General features: G+C 44.3%; 1 protein-coding gene across 1 annotated transcript in view; it reads right to left on the bottom strand.

Moving 5' to 3' along the window:
- The window catches only part of RAB11FIP4 (RAB11 family interacting protein 4), a 109,260-nt gene extending 90,323 nt beyond the window's left edge, over positions 1-18,937 (bottom strand). The window contains exon 1 of the mRNA XM_062506006.1: positions 18,794-18,937. Within this exon, the coding sequence (XP_062361990.1) occupies positions 18,794-18,937 (144 nt within the window). The remainder of the gene's footprint in view (positions 1-18,793) is intronic.
- Positions 18,938-21,343: the final 2,406 nt, after the last annotated feature.

The raw sequence follows: 21,343 nt of genomic DNA, 5'->3' as shown, positions 1-21,343 counted from the left end.
AAGCCAGAAAATGGCAAATTCTCAAATCAGCCAAAAGAGAGCTCTGACATAAGACAAAATTTAGTTGCCAGTGAACTGATGTAGGACATCACCCTAATGCTAAGTCAAACACACAGGGCTCTAATTCAGTAACAGGGATCTAATCCCCAGCCTGGTTAGCTTGAGCTCTCTTATATGAGCTGCAAAATTGGAACCATTTAAAAAAAACCAAAAAAATCCTCTGGTTCCCCAGAACAGACCACCAAGCCAATCCAAAATCATGTTTTTGCATGTAAAGTTTTCTCCTCTGCTGGACTATTCCAGGGCTCAGATCTGAGTCACAGCATTCTGTCACAAATTTATGGCAAACTGTAAGAAATATTGTTCTTCCCCACTTCCCCATCCCATTCTCATTTGACTACAGCATGTTCTAATTCTTGCACAACTGGTGCTGCATAACTGGTGCTGGGAAAAGTAGTGAAAGGGCTGTAATTGTTTATGCAGGTTCAAGTCCCAGCACATACAGCCCATTTCATTCAGTCACAGAGCTAAGCTTATACAGTACCTGGGAACAATCTGCAAGCAGATGTAACACCCAGATTTCATCTAACACTTTGAACAACTTTTATCACTGACATTGACTCCAGGTTACTGCTGAGAGATGGGCAGTTACAGTGAGAGCAGGAGATTAGGCATGAGATCCCACTAAAGCTGGCACAGATGTGCTACATCCCAAATTCTGCCCTTGCAAACTTGAAAGTGTGTCCTGATAGAGCTAAAACCGGACAGAGAAGTCTGCCTAGATGTGCAAATCTTCCCCAGCCACCTACTACAGGAAAATCTGAAACACAACAGCAACACACCCAACACTGTGCAATTGTACCAGCTGTAAGACTTAAGATTGGCTGGAGATGATTAACAGCAAGCAACAACAAAAACAAATCTTGCTTCCTTCCCTATAATCAAAGGTTTTCTAGCATTCCTTGTGCTGCTTTCCCCTAGTGAAAGTAATAGAGGACAGACAGCCTGTAGTTCTCATATAATTATCAGTTGTCAACTCATCTGAAAGACACCCAGAAAGGCTCCTGCTGCGTCAGATGTACAATTAACTTGTTCTTCTCTAGCAAGGGCACTGCATGAGTGAGAGGGCTTGGAGGCTCTTCTTTCTCCCAGCAAACACATGACAACTGTGCTCTCAGTTCAAGCCTGGGAATGGCTCCAACTGTTTTTACCTCAGTATTAGTCTCAGTCCTTCACTGCATTGTCATTGATTTGCATGGAAAATCAGTTGTTATCCTACAGCCTCAGACTGTGGTTAGTGCTGCAGCTCTGTGTCCTGCTTTGTGGGTGGCATTTGCACACACTTCAGCCCAAGCCTTGCAGGGTAAACTGCTTCTCCCATATCCAATGTGTGCATGGTCCACTCAGACTCACAGTTCTCCTGCACTCGTTCACAAGATGAAACACGTTCAAGCAGGCAGCCAAGCTTGGAATCCTGCAGTCACACATGCTGGCATTACAAAATTTGGTTTTACCTCACCTCACCATGGTGTTCAATGAAGATAATTTGGCTTATTTGATATTACAAACACAATCTCTGCTGCTGCAGCTGATCAGATCTGTGCTGTCATTTCAAGGGCTCCTGAAAAGTCCCCTTGGGCTTAGATGTCACTCAGTGCTCTCCAGAGTATCACACTGCATGGCAGATTAATGCTCCACATTTATCCAAAACATTAGACCAACATCCACAGGCAGTGTCTGGACTGCCCAGTGCAAGCTCTGAATATATATAGGCTCAGCACTGGTGTGGATTTTGTCCTTTACAGCTTTTGGAATTCAGAGAGGGAAGCAGAGGCACAGGATATTGCAATCTCATGGCCTGTTTAAAGCAAGTAATGAAGGGTGCAGTGTAAGAAACCGAGGAGACTGGAATGCTCAGAGGGCCAAGTGGCAGCAATAGGACATCACTTTCTGCATTACTATTGAACAGAACGCTACATCAAATATGTCGTGGTTCCACCTGCCCACCCCAGAAATAAGCCTGTGTCACACACCAATTGCTGAGCAGAGAGGTATCTACAGCCAGCACCAAAACCACCATACATCAACTGCTCCTGGTCTTTAAAAGGGCAAGATTTACACACTAGACAATCTCAAGATAAAGCACTAATTAGATAAAAGTGAAAGTCACTGAAAATTCTGCTTGGCATTTTTCACTTCATAAAGATAATGGAATAAGCTCAGGACCTGCCAAAGAAAGGAAATATGCCAAAGAAATCACCATCCAGCACACAGCCAGCGAGCTCAGATTCCAACAACAGAGAAAAGACAGCAGTGAATCCTGTGCAAATAACTCACCAATAAAGATTTGGAATGAGGGAAAACACTTTAAGGATGAGCTGCTGAAGTCAAGCACATACAGGGATCAGTGACACTAAAATAATGGAATTAATCTAAAGTATTTACTCTCAGAAGTGGAAAAATATTACAAATAGAGCTTTGAAAGTGCTGTATATTTCTAAAGCACTGGGTTGCTGATACAGTCTGAATACTGAACGAGCAAGGGCAGACCACACCTGCTTGCCACTGTCCCTTATGCAGACGTTTCTGCTCCTGTTCATCCACCAGAAGAGCTGATCCCACCAGCATTCCCACTCTCCCAGGCAGTGCTGAGAAGCATACTATGATATTCAAGTCTAGAAGCCTGTGGGCAGCCAGGGAGCTGCAATGTGCATGGAAAAGGTCTGAATGATGCTGGAATGGGAGTTAATCAGTCTTGCTCCTGGCATGGAGCCCAAACCCCATGGTTAGTACCAAGGGGCAGAGATCACAAACAGTGGCAGGAATCACTCTGACTGTACCTGGGAAGAAGTTCCCTAAAACTGCTATTTTCATGTGCAGCCAGAAAAGCAAGAGTGTGAGTGAAGTAAAACTCCCAGTTAGGGAGGAGGTAAGCCAGATGTGTCCAGAACAAGAGGGATCACTGCAGGTCTCCAAAGGATGACTGACACAGACACAGCTTTCCCCTGTGGAGGGCTGTGGGGCTGGGACCAGATTACAGACTGGTTACAGACTCCTGCACAGCTCAACTGGGCTGGCATCCACCCCTTTGGCTGCATCCTGTGCACAAAACCAGGGAAAATCCTGGTCAGGCAGAGAGATTGGGCAGTTTTTCCACAATAGCTGTTCATACCACATCTCTAAGAAGCGAGACAGAGACCTGTAGATATTTAAAACAGCTTTTATTAATCACTTCCTTGTTTCTTCTGTATAAAGCTATTTAACTGCTTTGGGAATAGGGCTCCTGAGTTTTAAGTATAAACTGGTACAGCTGCTTTTTCTGTAAGAGAATCATTACAGATCTGATTCCATCAATCAGCATTTTATTAATGCTTAGTTATAACAATGCTGAAGTAATGGAAAACAGAGTTAGACCCTTGAAATGTCCTTCAATCTGAAGGAATAAAATTCCTAAAGAGAATTCCCTCATCTATTAACAGGAAAGGAGAAATTATTTTTTTTCCTAGGTGGTTTTCCACGAGGTCACTAAAGCCTCTTTTTTCTTTTGTTCATGTTCCAGTGTTTTTAAGAGTGACAGAGGACAGATAGGTTCTCCCTCTTGTTATCTCTTTCATGCCAGTAAAAAAACAGAGTATGAGGCTTCTGGGGTTTCCAGCAGCAAAGACCAAAGATAGTCAGTCTAAGATGAAACACCTTTGTTTTTGTTTGAAAAGATCAATCTTACCACAAGGACAAAGACATGGAAAATACTTAAACAAGTGCTCGGCTTGCATTGAAAACTTTTAATTCAAAAGTCCAGGTTTGGCTAATCCCAGTTCAGACAAAATTGTGAATTTTGCATACAATCAGAACTGTACCTTCCTTCATTGTCACAGACAGCAAGCCTGTCTATGAAAATGCAGACTCGAGCTAGGTGTAAGATTTTGTTCTTCTTGAGCAAGAAATTAAGTCAGGAACAAGAAGATCTATCTTTAAGGAGTCAGTAGAGGTTCCAGATACAGCTGTCACTAGCAAGAAAAAGTAAACACTACAGAAGGACATGTACAGTAAGTGCAGTGGTCACAGTGTTCAGCCACTGCTCATTAGTCTTTTGCATTTAGCAATGCAGAGAAATCTGCTGATACCCTTTGAGACTATTTCCATCCTTTTCCCTTCTGCATTCACTACAGCTCATCCATTAACATTTCTGCTGAGTGCCCTTTAGTTGATTTGAAAGTGCCAGGACTGATTGTTTGTTGAGTCTGTCCCATAATTTTAAAATCCAAGCACGATTTAAACATACTGAACAGACACCAGGAAAGGTACCTTATTCTCTTCCACTCTGTCCCAATGATTCTGACACTTACTAATTTTCCTTGCATGTATTTTTAACTCTGTCCTAACCACTATGGTCCGTGGTAAAGGATGCTCTTCTAAATACATGGCTGATCCTTTTCCCCTCCTCTTCAAGATACTTATGGCAAATAGATTAAGCTCTGCTCTGGCATGCTCTGTGGACAAAGGGAACCCTCCTAATGTCAGACAAGCTCCACAAAGACTGTGGCAGATGACCACAGCATCTTTCTCTGACTTTACAGATTGGTTTTCAGGCAGTTGGTCAAGCTCTGGTCATGAACACTAATGGCAGAGAGTGAAATGGAAAAGCAATTTATGTCCACTTCATCAATGCACATTCAGTCTTTTTACACCAGGAGAAAGTGAGATGCCACATTTCAGGTGGTAGCTTCTGACAACATCCCACCTTTGATTTAGGAAGAAGATGGGATGGGGAAAATTCATATAAGGAAAATGCCATTTAAAGACAGCAAGAGTCCTGACAGCTGTAAGTAATCTGGTTTACTTCCTGACAGATTCAGACATGACACTTTCACATGATGTCTGCTGTGCTGACTAATGCACCAAACTGTCACAATGTGTTGACAGACTTTCCCTAGTGAAGAGGAACTTGTTTATTGTTAATCCTCCTACTGTAAATCAGGTTCATGAACTTGCACATGTCCTCTTGTTCCCAATGCAGATTAACCAAGATTCAGACTTTACTCCATAGGTAGTGCATACAATCCGTACACCTGGAGAATTTCCTGCATATCATTTCCTGTTTCTCAGTTATTCTGACTAACCTGATTGCTCTTCACGGCAAAGAGAAAGGCTCTCTGGATACCAGTAAGTGTATTTGAAGCTCACTTTAGGTGTGATGTATTCCAGCATGTTTTCTGCACCTGGGTTATTTTAAAAGGTCAGATACAATTGCGAAGTATATACAGAGGTACCTATATCAAAAACCTTCTCTTGAACAGTTCATTTTGTGGCACGTGTATGTGAGCTTCCTCACTGCTGTCTGTGCCTCAGGTAGAGGCTCAGAGAGCCTTAATAAAGCAACAGAGCAGTTTAATTTTCCAAATAAAAATATGATTATCATAATTCACTCAATTTTATTTCAATATTTGAATATTTTATGCCGAACAGAAGAAGTCAATGGCTTGAGTCACAATGGCTAGCACTGGGCTGCTCACAACTAGAGCTCCCAGTTTAATCAGAAATCACTTCACAGGAACAGACAGTGTTTGCTTCCAGACCAAGTAGGTTGTCAGAATATTTTGTGTTCCCATCTAGTCTGACAGCATTATCTCAAAGTGTTGACTCAGACCTGTCTTGAAGATGCACTTTAGAACATCTTGATCAGCAAGCTCATTTCCTTCCCAGCCCTGCTCTGCAATTCAGGCTCCCACCTTGCAGGAATGCTGAGCAGTTTAGCCCCAGTTCAGCACAACCACAAAGCTGAACTTCCAGTTCAGAATTCTGCAGGTTCAAACCCTCTGTCTGCCAAAAAAATTTCTTGGTTTTCCGTTTTGTTTGCTAGCCTTATGCCCTTAGAGCTGTCTCTCAAAAACGTGGCCCTTGCCTCATCAGTAATATTATGCTATCGCTTGGGAGGACTGATTCAAGTATCTTAAACATTTTACACCTACTCTCAGTAGCTTTTTCCACTGCTTAGCTCTTACAGGTAACAAAATCAAACCATAAATTAACCACCCTATTGAAGAAAACCTGTAGTAGTGAATAGAAATGGCAGATTTTTAGTCTGCTTGTAGAAGTTAAGATTGAAATGTACCTTTGCTGGAGAATTCTATAGTATGGTTAACACCCTAGAAAACTGACAATTTTATATCCCTCATGCTTTCAGATTAATTTCCAGTCAATCCTGTTAAAAGGGATGACCCAAATCATCCACGACTTTTTGAGGGGAAAATAAAGAAAGGTTTAAGTGCAACAAATCACAGCTACATGCATTCAATTTGAGCCTTTGACTCAACCCCACTCCTATTCAACAGAAACCATCAGTGCTTTTATCTTCACACATCCAAACCCTACTAACATCCCTGGGAGCACTCATCTCAGTGCTTGGCACAGCTGAAGCCTGTTTTTCCCTCTCCTTCACTGTCTTTACCAGTTGTATAAATTCTGTCACATGTTTCAGACTATCCATCAGTGCCTGGCTCCACTCAGGCAGAGGAGAATTTGTGCACGTTACACGGGACTTCCTGGCAACAATGCTGTTTAAGTTCTTCTTCTTTCATAAACTTAACACCTTTTATTTTCTTTGGTTTGGTTTTCTTTGAGTTGATCAATTTTCAGCAGAAGTAAGGAAGCTTATCAAGCTTGTCAGCATCACAAGCTCTGGAACTGCTTGCTGTAGTATCAGTGGAACACCACAAGGTCCTAGTTGCACATGGATTACAAGCTCAGCCATGGTAACAAATGTGTTGCTCCTTTTTCCCCACTTCAGGAAGTGTGGACCAGCCCCAGGGCTGCCCATACACGAAGTTTCTGTGTCAGGTTAATACACACTACACCTAAACCAGACCCGTTCCAGATCAGCCCTGTCACCTCTCCTGCTTCCCCATCAGCTGTGATTCAGTCTTGGCACATGAAAAGCAGTGAAAGGCTGTGCCCAGGAGAACTTTGCTGAGGTGCTGATGGACCCTTTTTGATTAAAGATTTTCACAGTACTGCCAAATCCTTTCTTCTTATCCAGCTACCTTGAACTCAGATTTTCAAACTAATTCCACAGAGAACTCTGGCAAGAAATCTCTATTGCAAGCAAAAATATTGAACTTAAAACACTTCATAGTTATGTTGTAGGCTATTCTTAACTTGGGTAATTTTGCACCAGCAACTTTATTTTCCTTTCCCACCACTTTTGTGAACAGTATTTTAAAAACTAAGAAAACAGGAATTATTAGAGGATGCTGAGCTGCTCAAGAAGGGCCCAGGAAAGTCACTCTGACTGAAACAGGCTTTTACCATCTCAAACCTTGTGGTGGTCAGAAGAACCCAGGGGAGGCACATTCCTCAGCATGAACTTAGCTGATAAGTGCTCCATCAAATACTTTCTGTCACTGGCCAGATTTGAGCCATTTACCCTAAGTTAAAATGGAGCCTGGTGCTGCCTCCCTGCCTACAGGGCTGGGGTGAGCAACTGCTCCCAGACTGCTCTGCAAGCTACCAGGAGATTTCAAATCCCCAACCACCTCCTTGTTCAACTGTATCTGGTGTCCACAAATGGTGGTAAGAGGCCAGCAAGCTCCGAGCATCAATACAGCATGGTAAAACCTAAAACCATGGTCTTCTAAAGCTACCAGTTGCACACTTGGTGTATCACACTGTTGCATTCCTATTAGCAACAGCAAAGAGGAGAGAAAAAAAGCAGGGATGAGAGCAGCACTGGTCTCTACCACTCCAAGACACTCTTTCTGTAACACTTGCTGACTGAGAGCCAGGGCTGCTGCAGTCTAAGCCTTCCTTCCATGTGGCAGACCCTGAATATTCATTACCTATTAAAAGCTTTGAAAGTGTAAATTCATCCCACAATCAAGTGAACTGATTTATTCACACAGCTGAGTCACACTCATTTACAGTCTGCGACCTAAATCTATTAATCCTGCAAAAAAAAAAAAAAAAAACAGTGTATTTTATTACTTTTTTTTTGGTCATATTGATTGAGGAAAGATGAATATTTTAAAATTGTGTGAGGTTTTCCTTTCAAGCAGTGCTGACACACAGCCTGTACTGAGCCTGCTTTCCTTGCTGGTCCCAAGAAGTGGTGCAGACATCGCTCATGTCATCTGACATGGAGTGACCCATTTAACAGACAGTGCACAAAATCTTCATGGGAACCACATCAGCTCTTTAGTAAGAGTCTCTGAAGTGCCAGGCAGCAAATAACATGGAAACCTCTCCTAAAGAGAACTATAACTCCCTCATTAATAACAGAAAGCACAACAGCCAGTTCTGATAGAGGGGGAAATTGCTCTGTGGAGAGCAATGTGTTATTGTGTCTAGCACTTCCTGAGTCTTTTCCTAGGGCCAAAGCCTCTGCTGTACTTGGGGAAATAAAATCACATTTTTGAAAATGACTGGAGTTTTTTAGAGCCACTGACTTTTAGCAGAGCTACAGAGTCATTAAATACAGTGTTGGGGGTAACATTTAAAATGCCATCGAAATGTAATCTTTGGACAGCCTCTCCTTTCCTCCCCATTTGATAGCTGTGATATTCCTTGAGTCCATCACTGATATCATAAACAGCCCCATGAGCTACTGAAGAAAGATTGAGTTCTTAAAAGGTTGAAGTTCAGTCCTGTGCTGGAATTGCAATCACAATCTAATTACAGTGTGCACTGAGCACATGCTTTGGGTCTTAAAATCCATTTCCATTCCAGGCTGGCAGCTTACTTCTAGAAATCAAATCTTGCATGTGGGCATTAAGATACACACATGTACTCCCTCAAACACTGACACCCTGTTTCACAGGGTGCACTTCACCAGTATTTCCTTTGCATTCATTCACTGCTGTCCATATGTTTGCAATCCTTTTGAAGACAACATCCTTCTTCCCCATTCCCATGGGGATCCTTCTGCCCTACTGATTTAGGGAAACCACATGTGAGAGCTGATGGTGGCACACAGTGCTACTGACCAAAGTTAAGCAGGAGTGATGATTAACAGTCTGATTGTAAAATGGGTATGTTTCTATCAGCACCAAGAGCGGGAGAGAAAACACAGGGGGAAAAGAAGATAAATTAAAGATGAAATAGTACTTGGTTAATTAAATAAATACCTTCTGTGACTGGCACACGTGTTATTCAGTGAATGACACAACCTTCTAAGGCACTGTGAGCTGTAAAGCAGTTACACAGTGCGAAAAGGGAAGGGAGGTACCAGCTCAGTGAGGTTCCACCTCACAGGCACTTCAAAGAACTCCTAGAACAGACATCTCTACCCAAAACCACCCCTCTCAAAAGGCCATTTCTGCAGCTTTGCTCTGCAAAGGGTGCTCAGCCTGGTGTCCTTGTGGGCTCGGGAAGCATCTCTGGAAGCCAACATGAGTAAATGCCAGTGTCTCTTCAGCCATCCTGTGCCATCCAGAAGTCTGGAAGATGAACCTGATGCTCATGGTCTTTCCAGTACAAAGTCAAACAGGGCAGGGGGTGGTAGGTGTGGTATGGTGTAAAATCAGACCTAATGTTTCACAACTGTTATACATAGCAATCCTTCCCCTTGTAAAAAAGATATTTCAAATGTGCCTCTTTCCACTTCTTCCCTAAAATAGAGACATCAGCGATTTCTTGCTCTGGGAGGAGTCTACCCTCCTACACTCTTCACCCTGTACCATAAATCCAGGGAAGCAGCTCTACAGAATAGTGCAACATCTACAAAATGCAAGCAGTGTCAGGCACTGAATTAGGAGCAGTGCCACCAAACAGATTGTATTGCTAAAGATCTGCTGCAGCAGCCAACTGCAATAAACACAAAGGTAATTTATAGCCACATTATCCCACCAACTCAATCAAGCAAGCTTTTCACCTGAAATGTTGGGTAAATCATTTGTGTTTACAACCACTTAGACCAATCCCCCCAAAGTTCCATTCCCTTCCAAAAAGGTGCTATTTTGATGTAACAAGCCATGGTGAGTCCAGAACTAAAGCTGTCCCTGAAGATGAAGGAATAAATCCAGAGAATAACACAGTGAGGCCAGAACATCACACATTACTTCAGACAGTCTCCAGCAAAAGCAGTGCCCAGGCAGGGCTGTGATGCTGCAGAGTGACAGTGGGGACTGCAGTCTGTTCACAATGTCTCCCTTGAGGCACCATCGATCCTCCTGCATTAAATATCCCTGCTGCCTGGTGCCCTCCTCCTCCTCCTCAAACCATTCCACGGCCCCAGGCAGCAGACTGAGAGCAGCAATTTGGCCCCAGTCAGTGCCAGTGCACCGAATATTCAGTGCCTACCCCAAAGAAACAGCTGATACAGAGCATCATCAACATCCACCACCCACTCAGGGAGAATGGGACAAGAGTACCATGAGGATGCTTCCACACACCAGGGTTGTCATGCTCCTGAAAATGTACTTAGAATGCCAGAGGAGCAAGAAAATTATTTCTGGGAAAAGAAGTGCAGTTTGCAGTAGTCAGGCCAAGTATACAGGAAAAATACAGTAAGAGAAATCACATGGGACCACAAACACACAAAAAGCAATCTGTGCTGTGACCTTTGGCAAAATACAAGCAATTAGTGAATATCTGACCTTTTTCAGAGGTTATCTAGGTGACTGTCTAAATCAAGAAACAAATTATCTGCATCTACCAGCATTTGCACCAGGGCAGTGACTTGACCTGTGCCAAATTCTCTTTATATAGCAAATTGTCTTTCACCCATTGGAAAGACATCCTGAGCTTGGTTAGAGACAAAGTTTCCAATCTGGCTGACAGATGTCCAGAAATCCTCTGAGTACCAGCAGTTATCAGTCAAGGTACAAGGGCACAAGAGAGGCAGTAGGTTATTGATAAAGATCATAATCTGCCACCCTGAAGTCACACTAGCAGTTACAGATGCATTGACCTTCAAATTTAGACCTTCCCAAATGACAGCTGTCAATAGCAGACTGCTCAAACCCATTTCATTCTCTCCCTAAAGAAGCCACGTTGGACTGTCTGATTGGAAGCAAATAGCACTGCCCAGTGAAATGCAGCTGACTGTGTAGAGGAGTTTGTGTTTGGCAAAGAGCACTCAATTCCCAGGTGAGGAGGCAAGATGCAGTTTTCCTTGGTGGAAACTTCCATGGCTTGTAATTGCTCAGCAGGAAAAGCAAAACTGGCATTATCAAAGCTCCTTTGAAGATGCGTCCCAAAGCACTCCTCAATTCTTTATTTTCAAGCAATCCCAAAGACAACTGAGGAATGAAACACACAATTCACTCTTCATGCTGCAGGCTAAAATTCACAAGTTTCCCTCATGTCTGGCTGCAATAAATGAATCATAGCCAAAGAAACATTCACGGATCATAATCCTAAATTCTCTTGTACCACACTTTAAAGCTGTTCCTGCTTCCTGCATAAACTCACCGATTTTCTTTTCCTGCAGATTACATTGTCTAGTCTCTTACATGGCTTGACATTATTCATGTTTTTGCTTTACCAGTTGCTTTACTTTCCCCACAGCTCTGGATAACTGCAACCTGAACACAAATCCAATTAGGCAGAGAACTGAAAAACATATTTTCCCTTCCTCCAACATCCACAAAGTCTCTGCTCAATCCACAAAGTCACTCACTCAATACATAACTTCGTAAAAAACCCTGATTTTTCAGTTTTCTTACCAAGTAAAGGAAATCAAAACCATTTTATTCTTTTTTATGTTTCTCGGAAGAAGATGGAAAAATGTTTTGTGTTGAGCAAAATTTTATGTTTTGGAGCATTTTCATTTCTTGTTTGCCAAATATTCGAATTTAAATTTTGTCAGTAAAAAGCTAGCTTCAAATGAAATCCATCAAGATACCACACTTATAGAAAACCCCAAAAGGTGAAGTCAATTACATTCCTAATTCTTTAAGGCAAAAATAATGTGTCAGACTCATAAAACAATCATTAAGGAGTCTGCATAAAGTGTGCAACAAAATTCTCCTACAGGTTTCTCCTGTTCCCAGGAAGTTACAACAGTGAGAAAACTGCTTTTAGCAACATATCCCAATATACACATCCTATATATTAAGTTTAAAACTGCCCATATAGTCACTTACTACTAAACTAGAAAAGTCACCAATATTTTAGGACAGTTTCTCAGATCTATTAATACCATGCAAATACATGGACAAAGCTGTTTGCATGTTTGTTTGGATATTTTATCACTTGTAACAATACAAGTGTCACTGGAAAATAATATCCCATGTTCCAGAAGCCATCTGGATCCCATTGGGGAGGGTCAGCTCATCTGGAGGTGATAGAACACCACCAGAATGTCCCCCAACGGGGGAAAACCAAGTTTGACAATGCAGATGGATATGTGATGTTATGGAATGCTTGAAAAAAACACATATGTAAGTACTGAAATGTAGATAATTCTGAAACACCCCTCATTTCACCAGGCCAATATCCTCTGCATTCCAGAGCACACCATTCCAGTACCTTTCCTTCTAGTTTCAGGAACCCTAACAGAGAAAAGCCTCACCTGTTTCTAAGCTTTTCACTTGACCCCCTAAAACCATAATGCTTTACCCAAACTAAACTGTCAAAGAAGCTTTAAAATCCAAGGAGTACATTGAATTTTTCCAAGTGCCTGCATTTTGTGTCCTGTGCATGAACCCTGTCTCCCTTGCTGCACTTTGACCCCACAGTTCAGTCCTGTCTCTCATTCTGAGGCTGAACATCCTTTAGAACTGAGATGGATTCAAGGCTTAGGAAGGAGCCCTGCTATTCATGGTTTTAACTGCACACAAAATGTGAAACCAGCACATATAACTGTACAGAAACACTTGTATTATCTCCAGGTGAGGCCCTTCAATTGTATCTTGAGTAGAGGGTATCATAGAGTGCTTGGTTGACACTCACACTGCTGTTGTAAAACCATATGCTGGAGTAGTAGTGATTGTGTCTGACGCTCTCTTTTATCATTCATGTGCTTAATCACACCCTGCACTGAGTTAACCAGGCTCAGGGATGGGTGTTTACTCAGCAGCCTGCGCCAGGATCTAGGTCTGAGATCACGTGGGTCCCCAAATACCTCATATTTTAAGAACTGTTAGAGCTCCTGAGCAGACAGTCTGATGAAAAAGAAAAAATCAGATAAAGGATTTTAAAATGTTTGTGAATATCAGCGTTAAAATGAGATAAAATTAATAGGAAACCATACTGTCAACTGCAGGGAGAATAAAAACTTAAAACATTATAAGGCATTTTATTTGTTTCCACTTCGTTGCTACAAAGCACTGCTGCTGAGTATGAGTCAATTGTAGTAAATTGCAGGTAACAATGCAATTTAGAAGCCAAAAGAAATTCTGTACTGGGGATCATCCCCACCAATGTAAGATGGCAATGGCTTGTTCTCCCTCCAAGACTTGCCTTCCCTTCCAGCAATTTTGTTTAATTTGCTCTTCAGAGCTTAATCATATTAGAGGAATAAAATCAATACATGTGTGAAATCCAAAATCATCCGTAGGATTTGCAAAAGCAAATTTCTGGAGAGCATGCAGGCGTATCACAGACAAAGAGCACAAATTTTACAACTTAACACCATGGACTGAATCAGGCATGGAGGGAGAAAAAATTACATAGAAAACACATGGCCTTGCCTGGCAGCTGAATGCTTTAACACACTACTTACATGTGCTACTTTCTACACTGTACTGTCTTCTATGTTTCATTCATGCTTTTTTACTTTTGCATTTAATGATAAGTCAATGCAATATCACTGTACCTGTGCTAAATGCAAACACTGAGGTAGTGATAAAACGCAGTCATTTAAAAACAAGAATTGCTATCAAAACTGATTGCCTTTCCTTCAGGCATTAAGAATATACTGTTTCAGTTCACTGACTTGTACTGCAAAACACAGCAACAATCAATTCTCAGCTGCACCCCTCAGAGCTCTTACCTTTGAAATGCAAACATTACATAACGAATTAAACTCATGAGTGCACAGCAAACCTACAGTTCCTCTCTCCACCACAGCACTCTGGCAAACGTTTCATTAACACTAAGTACCAAGCTTGCTATATGTCAGCTGTTTAGAAATACATGCTTAGTTTCAGCATATACCCAAAGGCTATTTTAAACATATTCACTGTGAGTTCATATTGAATTAGGAAGGCTACAGTGGCTGTACCTTGACTAATCCATAAACTGAGTACCCCACTGTTCCATTTCAGAACTCTATTTTTTTTTCTCAGTCATTGTAAATTATATTAAACATCTGGGTCATTAGCAAATAGAGTTCTAAGGAATCTGAAAGCGTGGCAGCCTTGCTGCTGCCTAGAAAACTGTCACATGGGACTGCTCTTTGTATTCTTGTTAATGTCTAGGCAAATGCTTTATTTTTTTCTTTTAATAATTATTTCCAGGAAAAGCAAAGAAGAAACATGCCTTTATGAGAATGGTAGTATCACTTGGTAACACCCTTTTGTTTCCACGCTGCAGTGCCAAAGTCTCTTTTTCTCATGGCTGCAGACTCGTGTTACCAAGAAGGTATGAGCTACTCTGACACTGTGCACACTGACAGGAATTTTGGTTCCTTTAATTTCTGGGTGCAGCTCTGAGCTGCAACACTACAGCCAGGAGCCTGAAATTGACCCAGACTCCTCAGAAACACTCTGGATTGTCAGGCAGTGAAATCGCAGTCCTGAAGCTACAGGAGAAGCTTCTTCTGGAGTGGTTAAAATAGAAGGGCTGTTTGGAGGATGACAACCTCAGGTCCTGGGAGACATCTGACAGCAACTCAAAATGAAGCACCAGGAGTGCTATTAAACACAACCACAACCACAATCTACTGCTGGGGGAGCACTTGAGGTTGATGCCTTTAACTTCAGCCCTGAATGGGGCTGATGATTGAAATTAGCAACAAACATCTCCCTGTAACCTTTTCTTTTGGCCAGAAATTTTCATCTGTTCATGAGAAATATATGAACTAATTTTTAGCTACTTCTGTTCTACACCACTTATAAACCATTGGCTTTAAGTGAATTACTGTCCACTCATGTGAATAATTGATACTGGCCTATACATTTTATTAGCTTCTGAAGCTCCCTTTCAGTTGTGACACTCCTTCAAGCTGATGACCAGATCTCACCATGACAAACCATGACACCTGCATGGTTTGCACGCCTCAAAAAGGTGTTTACCTGCCTCAGAAAGAAGCTGCCAACATGCTCAGCTTACTTCAGTTGTTGCTAAAAACTGAGTGCGAAGTTTAAGTAGAATCTGGCATAATGAAACATCAACTGGCATTACCCTGAAATACACATTCACACAATCCACTGCCAGAACTGGGGCTTGCAGAACATGTCACTCACAATGCTCCCAGACACTTGGCTGCTACTGCAACTCTTCCCAGTGAAAGGGAACCAGATGGTGAGTGACTCTTGGCATTTCTCAGTGTTATGTGAAGTGTTTCTTTAGCTAGTGAGCACATGCCATCCGGTTAAGTCGCTTTGGAAACAGCCCTTCATGTCTTTCTTCAGATTTCTACACAAATGGCAAACACCCCATTCACAAGGAAAGTCAGGCCCAAGCACAGAACCAAAAGTCTCAGCTAGGAGTCTCTGTTGTCCTGGAAACAAAGAAGTATCTCTGAGGGATTTATTTCATCCTTTGGTCCAGTTACAGCCTCTGAGTGTTCAATTGCTCATCAATACCCACAGAGAAAGACTGATGGAGACAACTCAGTTAAATGCCCACAGTCAGATGGGATGAACAGAGGCCAGAATGCCCAACTGCCTAAAAGTACGAGTTCCACAACTGTTTGTATTTGCAAGCAGTGCTTGACAGCCAGTCAACTCTGCTCTAAATTCAGGAATTTAGAGATTCTGTTCCTGGCTCTGCGAAATCAATACAACCAAATCCTTTTTTCCTCTAGTTGAACCACACACTCTGCAGGGCAAAGCAAAAGCTTGCAAGCAAACTTGCTAGAATCTATTAGAAGCAGAGGTTTCAAAAGCCCATTAAAAGTAAAATAGAAAAAAAAGTTAACCAGAAACATTAAAGTTTATTATTTTGACTGTGCAGGTTAGGACTGCTTTGCTTGAAGGGAAAGCTGCTGCCTTGCTGCAACGTTTTTGCCTTGGGGCAGTTTTCAGAGAGTTGTTATCTTTCAGGAGTAATAAAATTCAGCATGTTGACTACACCCCACACAGACACACAAGAAAGAAAAAAGAAAACAGAAAGAAAGAAAAAAAAAAACAGAAGAGGTTAAATGCCCTACAAACCCTATTGAAGTTAGCATTAGGAATTTGTAGACTCCAAACTTTGGATGGTGGTGGCTCTGAGGAGGTAGAGAAGAGGTGGAAAGCTGTGTGCACCCTTCAGGCACATCTGAAGGTATTCTCTCATTTCATAGACATGACCCCAGGCTACTGTTGATAAGTATGAGAATTACACAGTGCTACAAAACAGGATCTTTCCTGTGGCCAAGTGAACTCTATAAACAGAATAACATTCTGTTTAGATTGCACATAAGGGCAAATCAACCTTACACTGATGCTCATGGAAAGATTTATTTTGAATGTAAAGGGAGCCAAGGTGGATGAGGCCCAAGAAGTTTAGCATAATCAAAAATATAATTAATTTTCATTGACAGTAAATATGTTCTAATGTGTTAAAGGGAACTGTTCCCTAACACTGTCTCCTCAGGTTAATTTCATGAGATGCATTTCCACACAGAACTTGGTAGGTTCCTGCAGATGCAAGGTTGACAGCACTGTGTTACTTGGGAGAGTAGATTCTCACCATCTTCAAACAGCAACTGTGATTCAACACAAAAAAAGTTCACTTTTAACAAGCCTTTGAACTAGAGTAGCTCACCTACAGTGGTTGTTCTGGACTAAATCTGCACTTGGAAAATTGATTCTGTATTTCACTAGCAAACCTCTTTGGGTGATTTACAAATCCCATTTACTCAGCTGCTCCTTTGAAGTCAAGGGACTTCCAACAGTAACTACCAGGAACGGGGGAGTAAACCAGAACAAGTTATATTATAACACTGATAGATAAAGGGGTAAGATATATAGAGAAGACTTCTGTGTCCCAGTTTTACAAATATCTTATCAAACACTGCCAGTTACAACTGAACGAAACACACAGCAAGCATTCCTCACCACAGGCACTCTCTCCTGTGCCTGCTCAGTGAGGCAGCCTGTCCTGAAATTATCACTGACAACTGGTACTTTTCTAGCACTGTCTTTACTGGGATTTCCAATTTTTTCTTTCTCTTCATTTAAATATTTTTCAACTAATATACTCCAATTCACTCTAAGCTTATGAGATCATCACCCAAACCCTCCTTTTCATCTTAGAGAACACTCACTCCACCCTCACAACCTGAAAGATTTCTAAAACCAAAAAGGATTGTTATGACCATCACTGTCATCCTACTGCAAAACAACCAGAGGAATTTCATCAGTCTTCCTCAGTGCTGCACAAGAAAGCCACTGATCTGCATCCAAATAAACACAGTAGTGCAAAAAAGCAAACTGGATAAAATTTATCTGGCAATAAGGATTTAAAAATACTTCTACTAGTTTATATAAAATTGTACAAGAGACAAACCCGAAATCAATAAAACTTGTTAACGATTATCATTTCTCCTTCTTATTTGGCTTGTTAAAACCACAAACTGCAGCTTCTCATTAAGAAAATGTTTAAGAACTGAGACTATCTGTAAGTAATAAGCCTTCTGTCTCCTAATCTCCTGATTTAATTCATAAGATGTGTTTCATTACGAGTGGCAAGCTAGAAATAAACGATTTGCTCCAACAATTATTTGAATTCACTCTGGCTTTACTGCCTCTTTGGCATCCCTCTATAAGCCACATATTTATTAGGTCCTCACATTAATTTGTTTTATTGTAGTTTAAAAGGTTATTTGACCGCTGGTTTTCTGAACCTCATCGTAGTCCCAGCTTCACTCCTCCTCCCTGGCACCCAAAGTTGCTGGGGCACATTGTGAAGCATTGAACAGGGCAACATCCCAAGAGTTCTCCTAGGAAAGCGTTTCTTGCTGGCTCATTCCGCTGGAGGTGCAGCCCCTGATGGAATCACTGAAGGGAACTGTTTCCGACCAGCGCATGGCGTTGCCCTCATGGCCTGTGGCCCGAATCCCGCTCCCATCCACACTGATGTCACGATTTACACCGGTCCCACTGACGCAACGGCTCTGCCGAGACCGGTGGCGCGGCTCCAGATTTACGCTGTGTCACTGAAGGGCTGGAGGGAGGCAGGGCTGGAGGGAGCCCTCGCTCCCAGCCCATCCCCGGGAGGTTTTGGGATGCCTGGACAGGCGCTTCCCTGGATCTCAGACACCGCCGGCACCGCCCCGGCTCCGCTCCCAGTGCCCCGCCGAGCCCGGCACGCCGGCCAGAGCTCAGTTCAGCCAGGACGGACAAAACCCAGAACAGAAACAGCCCTCGAAAGGCACCGCGACCGGTCCCTGTACCCGAGGGACGGGGGATGCTCCGGGACCACCTGGGGAAGGAGGGAGCCGGGCTGTCTTTGGGCAGGGCTCCACGAGAAAGGGGGAAGGGGGCTGCAGGCGGCCAAGGGGACGGCTCTGGGACCCCCGAGGAACGGAGGGAGCCCGAGACACCCCGAAAGGAGCGGGACCGGGCTGCCCTGAGGCACGAACCCGGGGCTCCCGAAGGGACGGGAACGCGGTCAGGACAGGTGGGGGACGGGGACGGGCCCGGGCGGGGTCTGGCCGGACACAGCAGGTGAAAGTTGCGCGGGGGCCGGGAGGCGCCGCACTCACCTCATCCCCTTGGCCGAACTGCAGCCCCAGGGCGACGAAGTGCTCCACCCGGATGAACCCGTCCGCATCCTCGTCGCACACGTCGAAAACCTCCTTGAGCTTCCGCAGGAACCGCAGCAGGCTGGCCGGCTCCATCGCGGGCATTAGCTGGAGGCCGGCGGCACGGCCGCGGCCGCAGCAGCCATGATCGCCCGCGCCTTCAGCGGGTGCGTGACATCAGCTCCGGGGAGCGGGGCGGGAGCGACGGCGAGGAGGAGGAGGAAGGGAAGGGAAAGGATGGGATGGGATGGAGGGAGGGATGGAGGAGAGCGCAGGGAGGACGCGAGCCCCGGCGGAGGGAGGGAGGGAGCGACGGGCGGGGGAACAATAGGACGGAGCTGGAGGATGGCGCTGAGGGAGGCGCGGCCGTCGCCAGGGGGCGCCGCGGCAGCAGGGAGACCCCAACGGGGCCGGGCGGGAGCGGGGACGGGGGACACAGGGACAGGGATAGGGGGGCCGGGGACACAGGGATAGGGAGAGCGGGACCGGGGACAGGGGGGCGGGACGGGGATAGTGACAGCGGGACCGGGGACACAGGGACAGGGCGACAGCCGGGATCGGGGGGACAGCGGGACAGTGGGGACAGCCGGACTGGGGGGACAGCTGGACTGGGGGGACAGCGACCGGGGACAGGGAGCGAGGGGACAGCGAGACTGGGAAGAGCGGGGCCGAGGGGACAGCGGGACCCGGGGACAGCGAGGCGGGATGTGGTAACAGCGGCGATGGCAGGGAAACTGCCCGAGGAGTGAGGGAACGGGCAGGGAGCGGGGCAGGATGGACTGAGCAGCGGCAGCAGCACGGGACGCAGCCGGCCCGGCATCCCCGGGGCTCTGCGGCAGAGGACGGACCCATTTGCAGCCCCTTCACTGCTCCATACCTCAGTCCGACACCCCAAATAAAACACCAGTCACACTGCAATATTTTTTTCTCAGAAAAAGCCTGGTCTGAACAGTTCCGAACTAGGGGGGAAAAGCCGAGTGTAGAGAGTTAAGGGTAATTAAGGCAAAGCAGGACAAGCGGAGCTCCCCGCGCTCCGTTGCGCTCAAGCGAGCAGGCAGAGCCGTGGGAAGGATCCCGTCATGGCTGGGCTTGGCTGGGCACTGACACTGCCCACCCCCGCTTTAACCGGAGCGGGTAACGACAGGATGTCTCTGCCTTTGCAGGATTCCTCGTTAAAGCCGCCTACAACTGCTGTGCACCACGGCTGGGTTTTAATTTGATCTCTGCTCTGCCCCTTTTCTTTCTCTTAAGAGTGTTTTGGACTGCCTTTGAAGCCCACAGCTGTGAGCTGCCGGAGAGGAGACCGGGGATGGTTCTGGTTTCTGCACTGTGCTTTCAGACCAGGCACGATGGGTCCAGCTCTTGGGGAGGAAGGAGCTCTGGGTGAGTCAGGCTCAGGTACCCACTGCCTCTGCCTGCACTCCTTTCCTGCTGTAGATGCTGAGTGCAGGTGACCATCAATCACTGAGTGACATCCTGTAGGTGATTGATAAAGCTGCCCAGCTAAAATGACCATGTAAGTGCAGCAGGTTTTGAATCGAGACAGTATCCATTCATTTGCTTCTTGCAGTAAGAGAGGTCCATATGGCCCTTAACAACCCTGAAAATTCCATGATTAGAGCAAGCTGCTCAAATTTATCTCTTTTGTAGAAACCAGTGTGTTCTCAGGAAGTTTTATTTCTTTGAGCATGAGTTTCTCATCCCATTTATGTGCAAATTCAGAGTTTGGAAAGAGGATGGCTTGAGAGTCCTGTAGCCTGTAAGTCACTTGTCAATCAACAACACAGTGACAGCAATACAATTCCCCCCCATAGCTACCCTCAGAGAGATAAGGAGCCGATTCCAGAGCCTCTGCCACTTTGATCTTTCTTTAATTTTACAAAAAAAAAACGTAGAAGAGTTCTCCTTTCCCTCACTGATGTACTAAATGGTCTTTCCAGTCTGGGAAAAAAAAAAAAAATCAAAGTGCCTAGATCAGATATGAACCTTGGGAAGCAAAGAGTTTCTGAAGAGATATGAAAAGGGAAGCAGAATATTTGATCATCAAACTTCTCTGAAGCTGTCTAGTTAGAGCAGGATTCTTAAGATGTGGGGATATTTAGCTTTTATCTTGAGACCCTTGAACTCTTCAGGTTATGTGGGGATTGAGCTCAGCACACCCCTTGGGGACACCTATTCAAAAATCTGTGAGCTGGTACCCCTTGGAGTTGTGGAAAGACACCTGTGTGGAATCAACTCCTGTTAGTGTAACTGCTCTGAAGTGAGTTCAGCCTCTTCAAAGGCTCAGAGCACGTCTGTGTCACTGTCCCACCTCATTTGCTGAGATTGTCTCTGTGACTCCTTGCTCTGACTCCCCTCCCTCTGTGCAGGTGAGCAACTGTGCTGGCCCAGACTAGGAAGTGGAGTCACAATAAATATTGCAGTAGGGAAAAAAAAAAATAAAAATTAAATAAATAAAAAAGAATTTTCCCGTTTGTCATGACCAGAGGAAGAGCTCCCACACCTCAGAAG

The sequence above is a fragment of the Cinclus cinclus genome, chromosome 20, assembly GCF_963662255.1.
Source record: "Cinclus cinclus chromosome 20, bCinCin1.1, whole genome shotgun sequence".
Taxonomy (NCBI): domain Eukaryota; kingdom Metazoa; phylum Chordata; class Aves; order Passeriformes; family Cinclidae; genus Cinclus; species Cinclus cinclus.
Note: the sequence above shows the minus strand (reverse complement) of the source record. Positions and strands in the feature narration are given on the sequence as shown.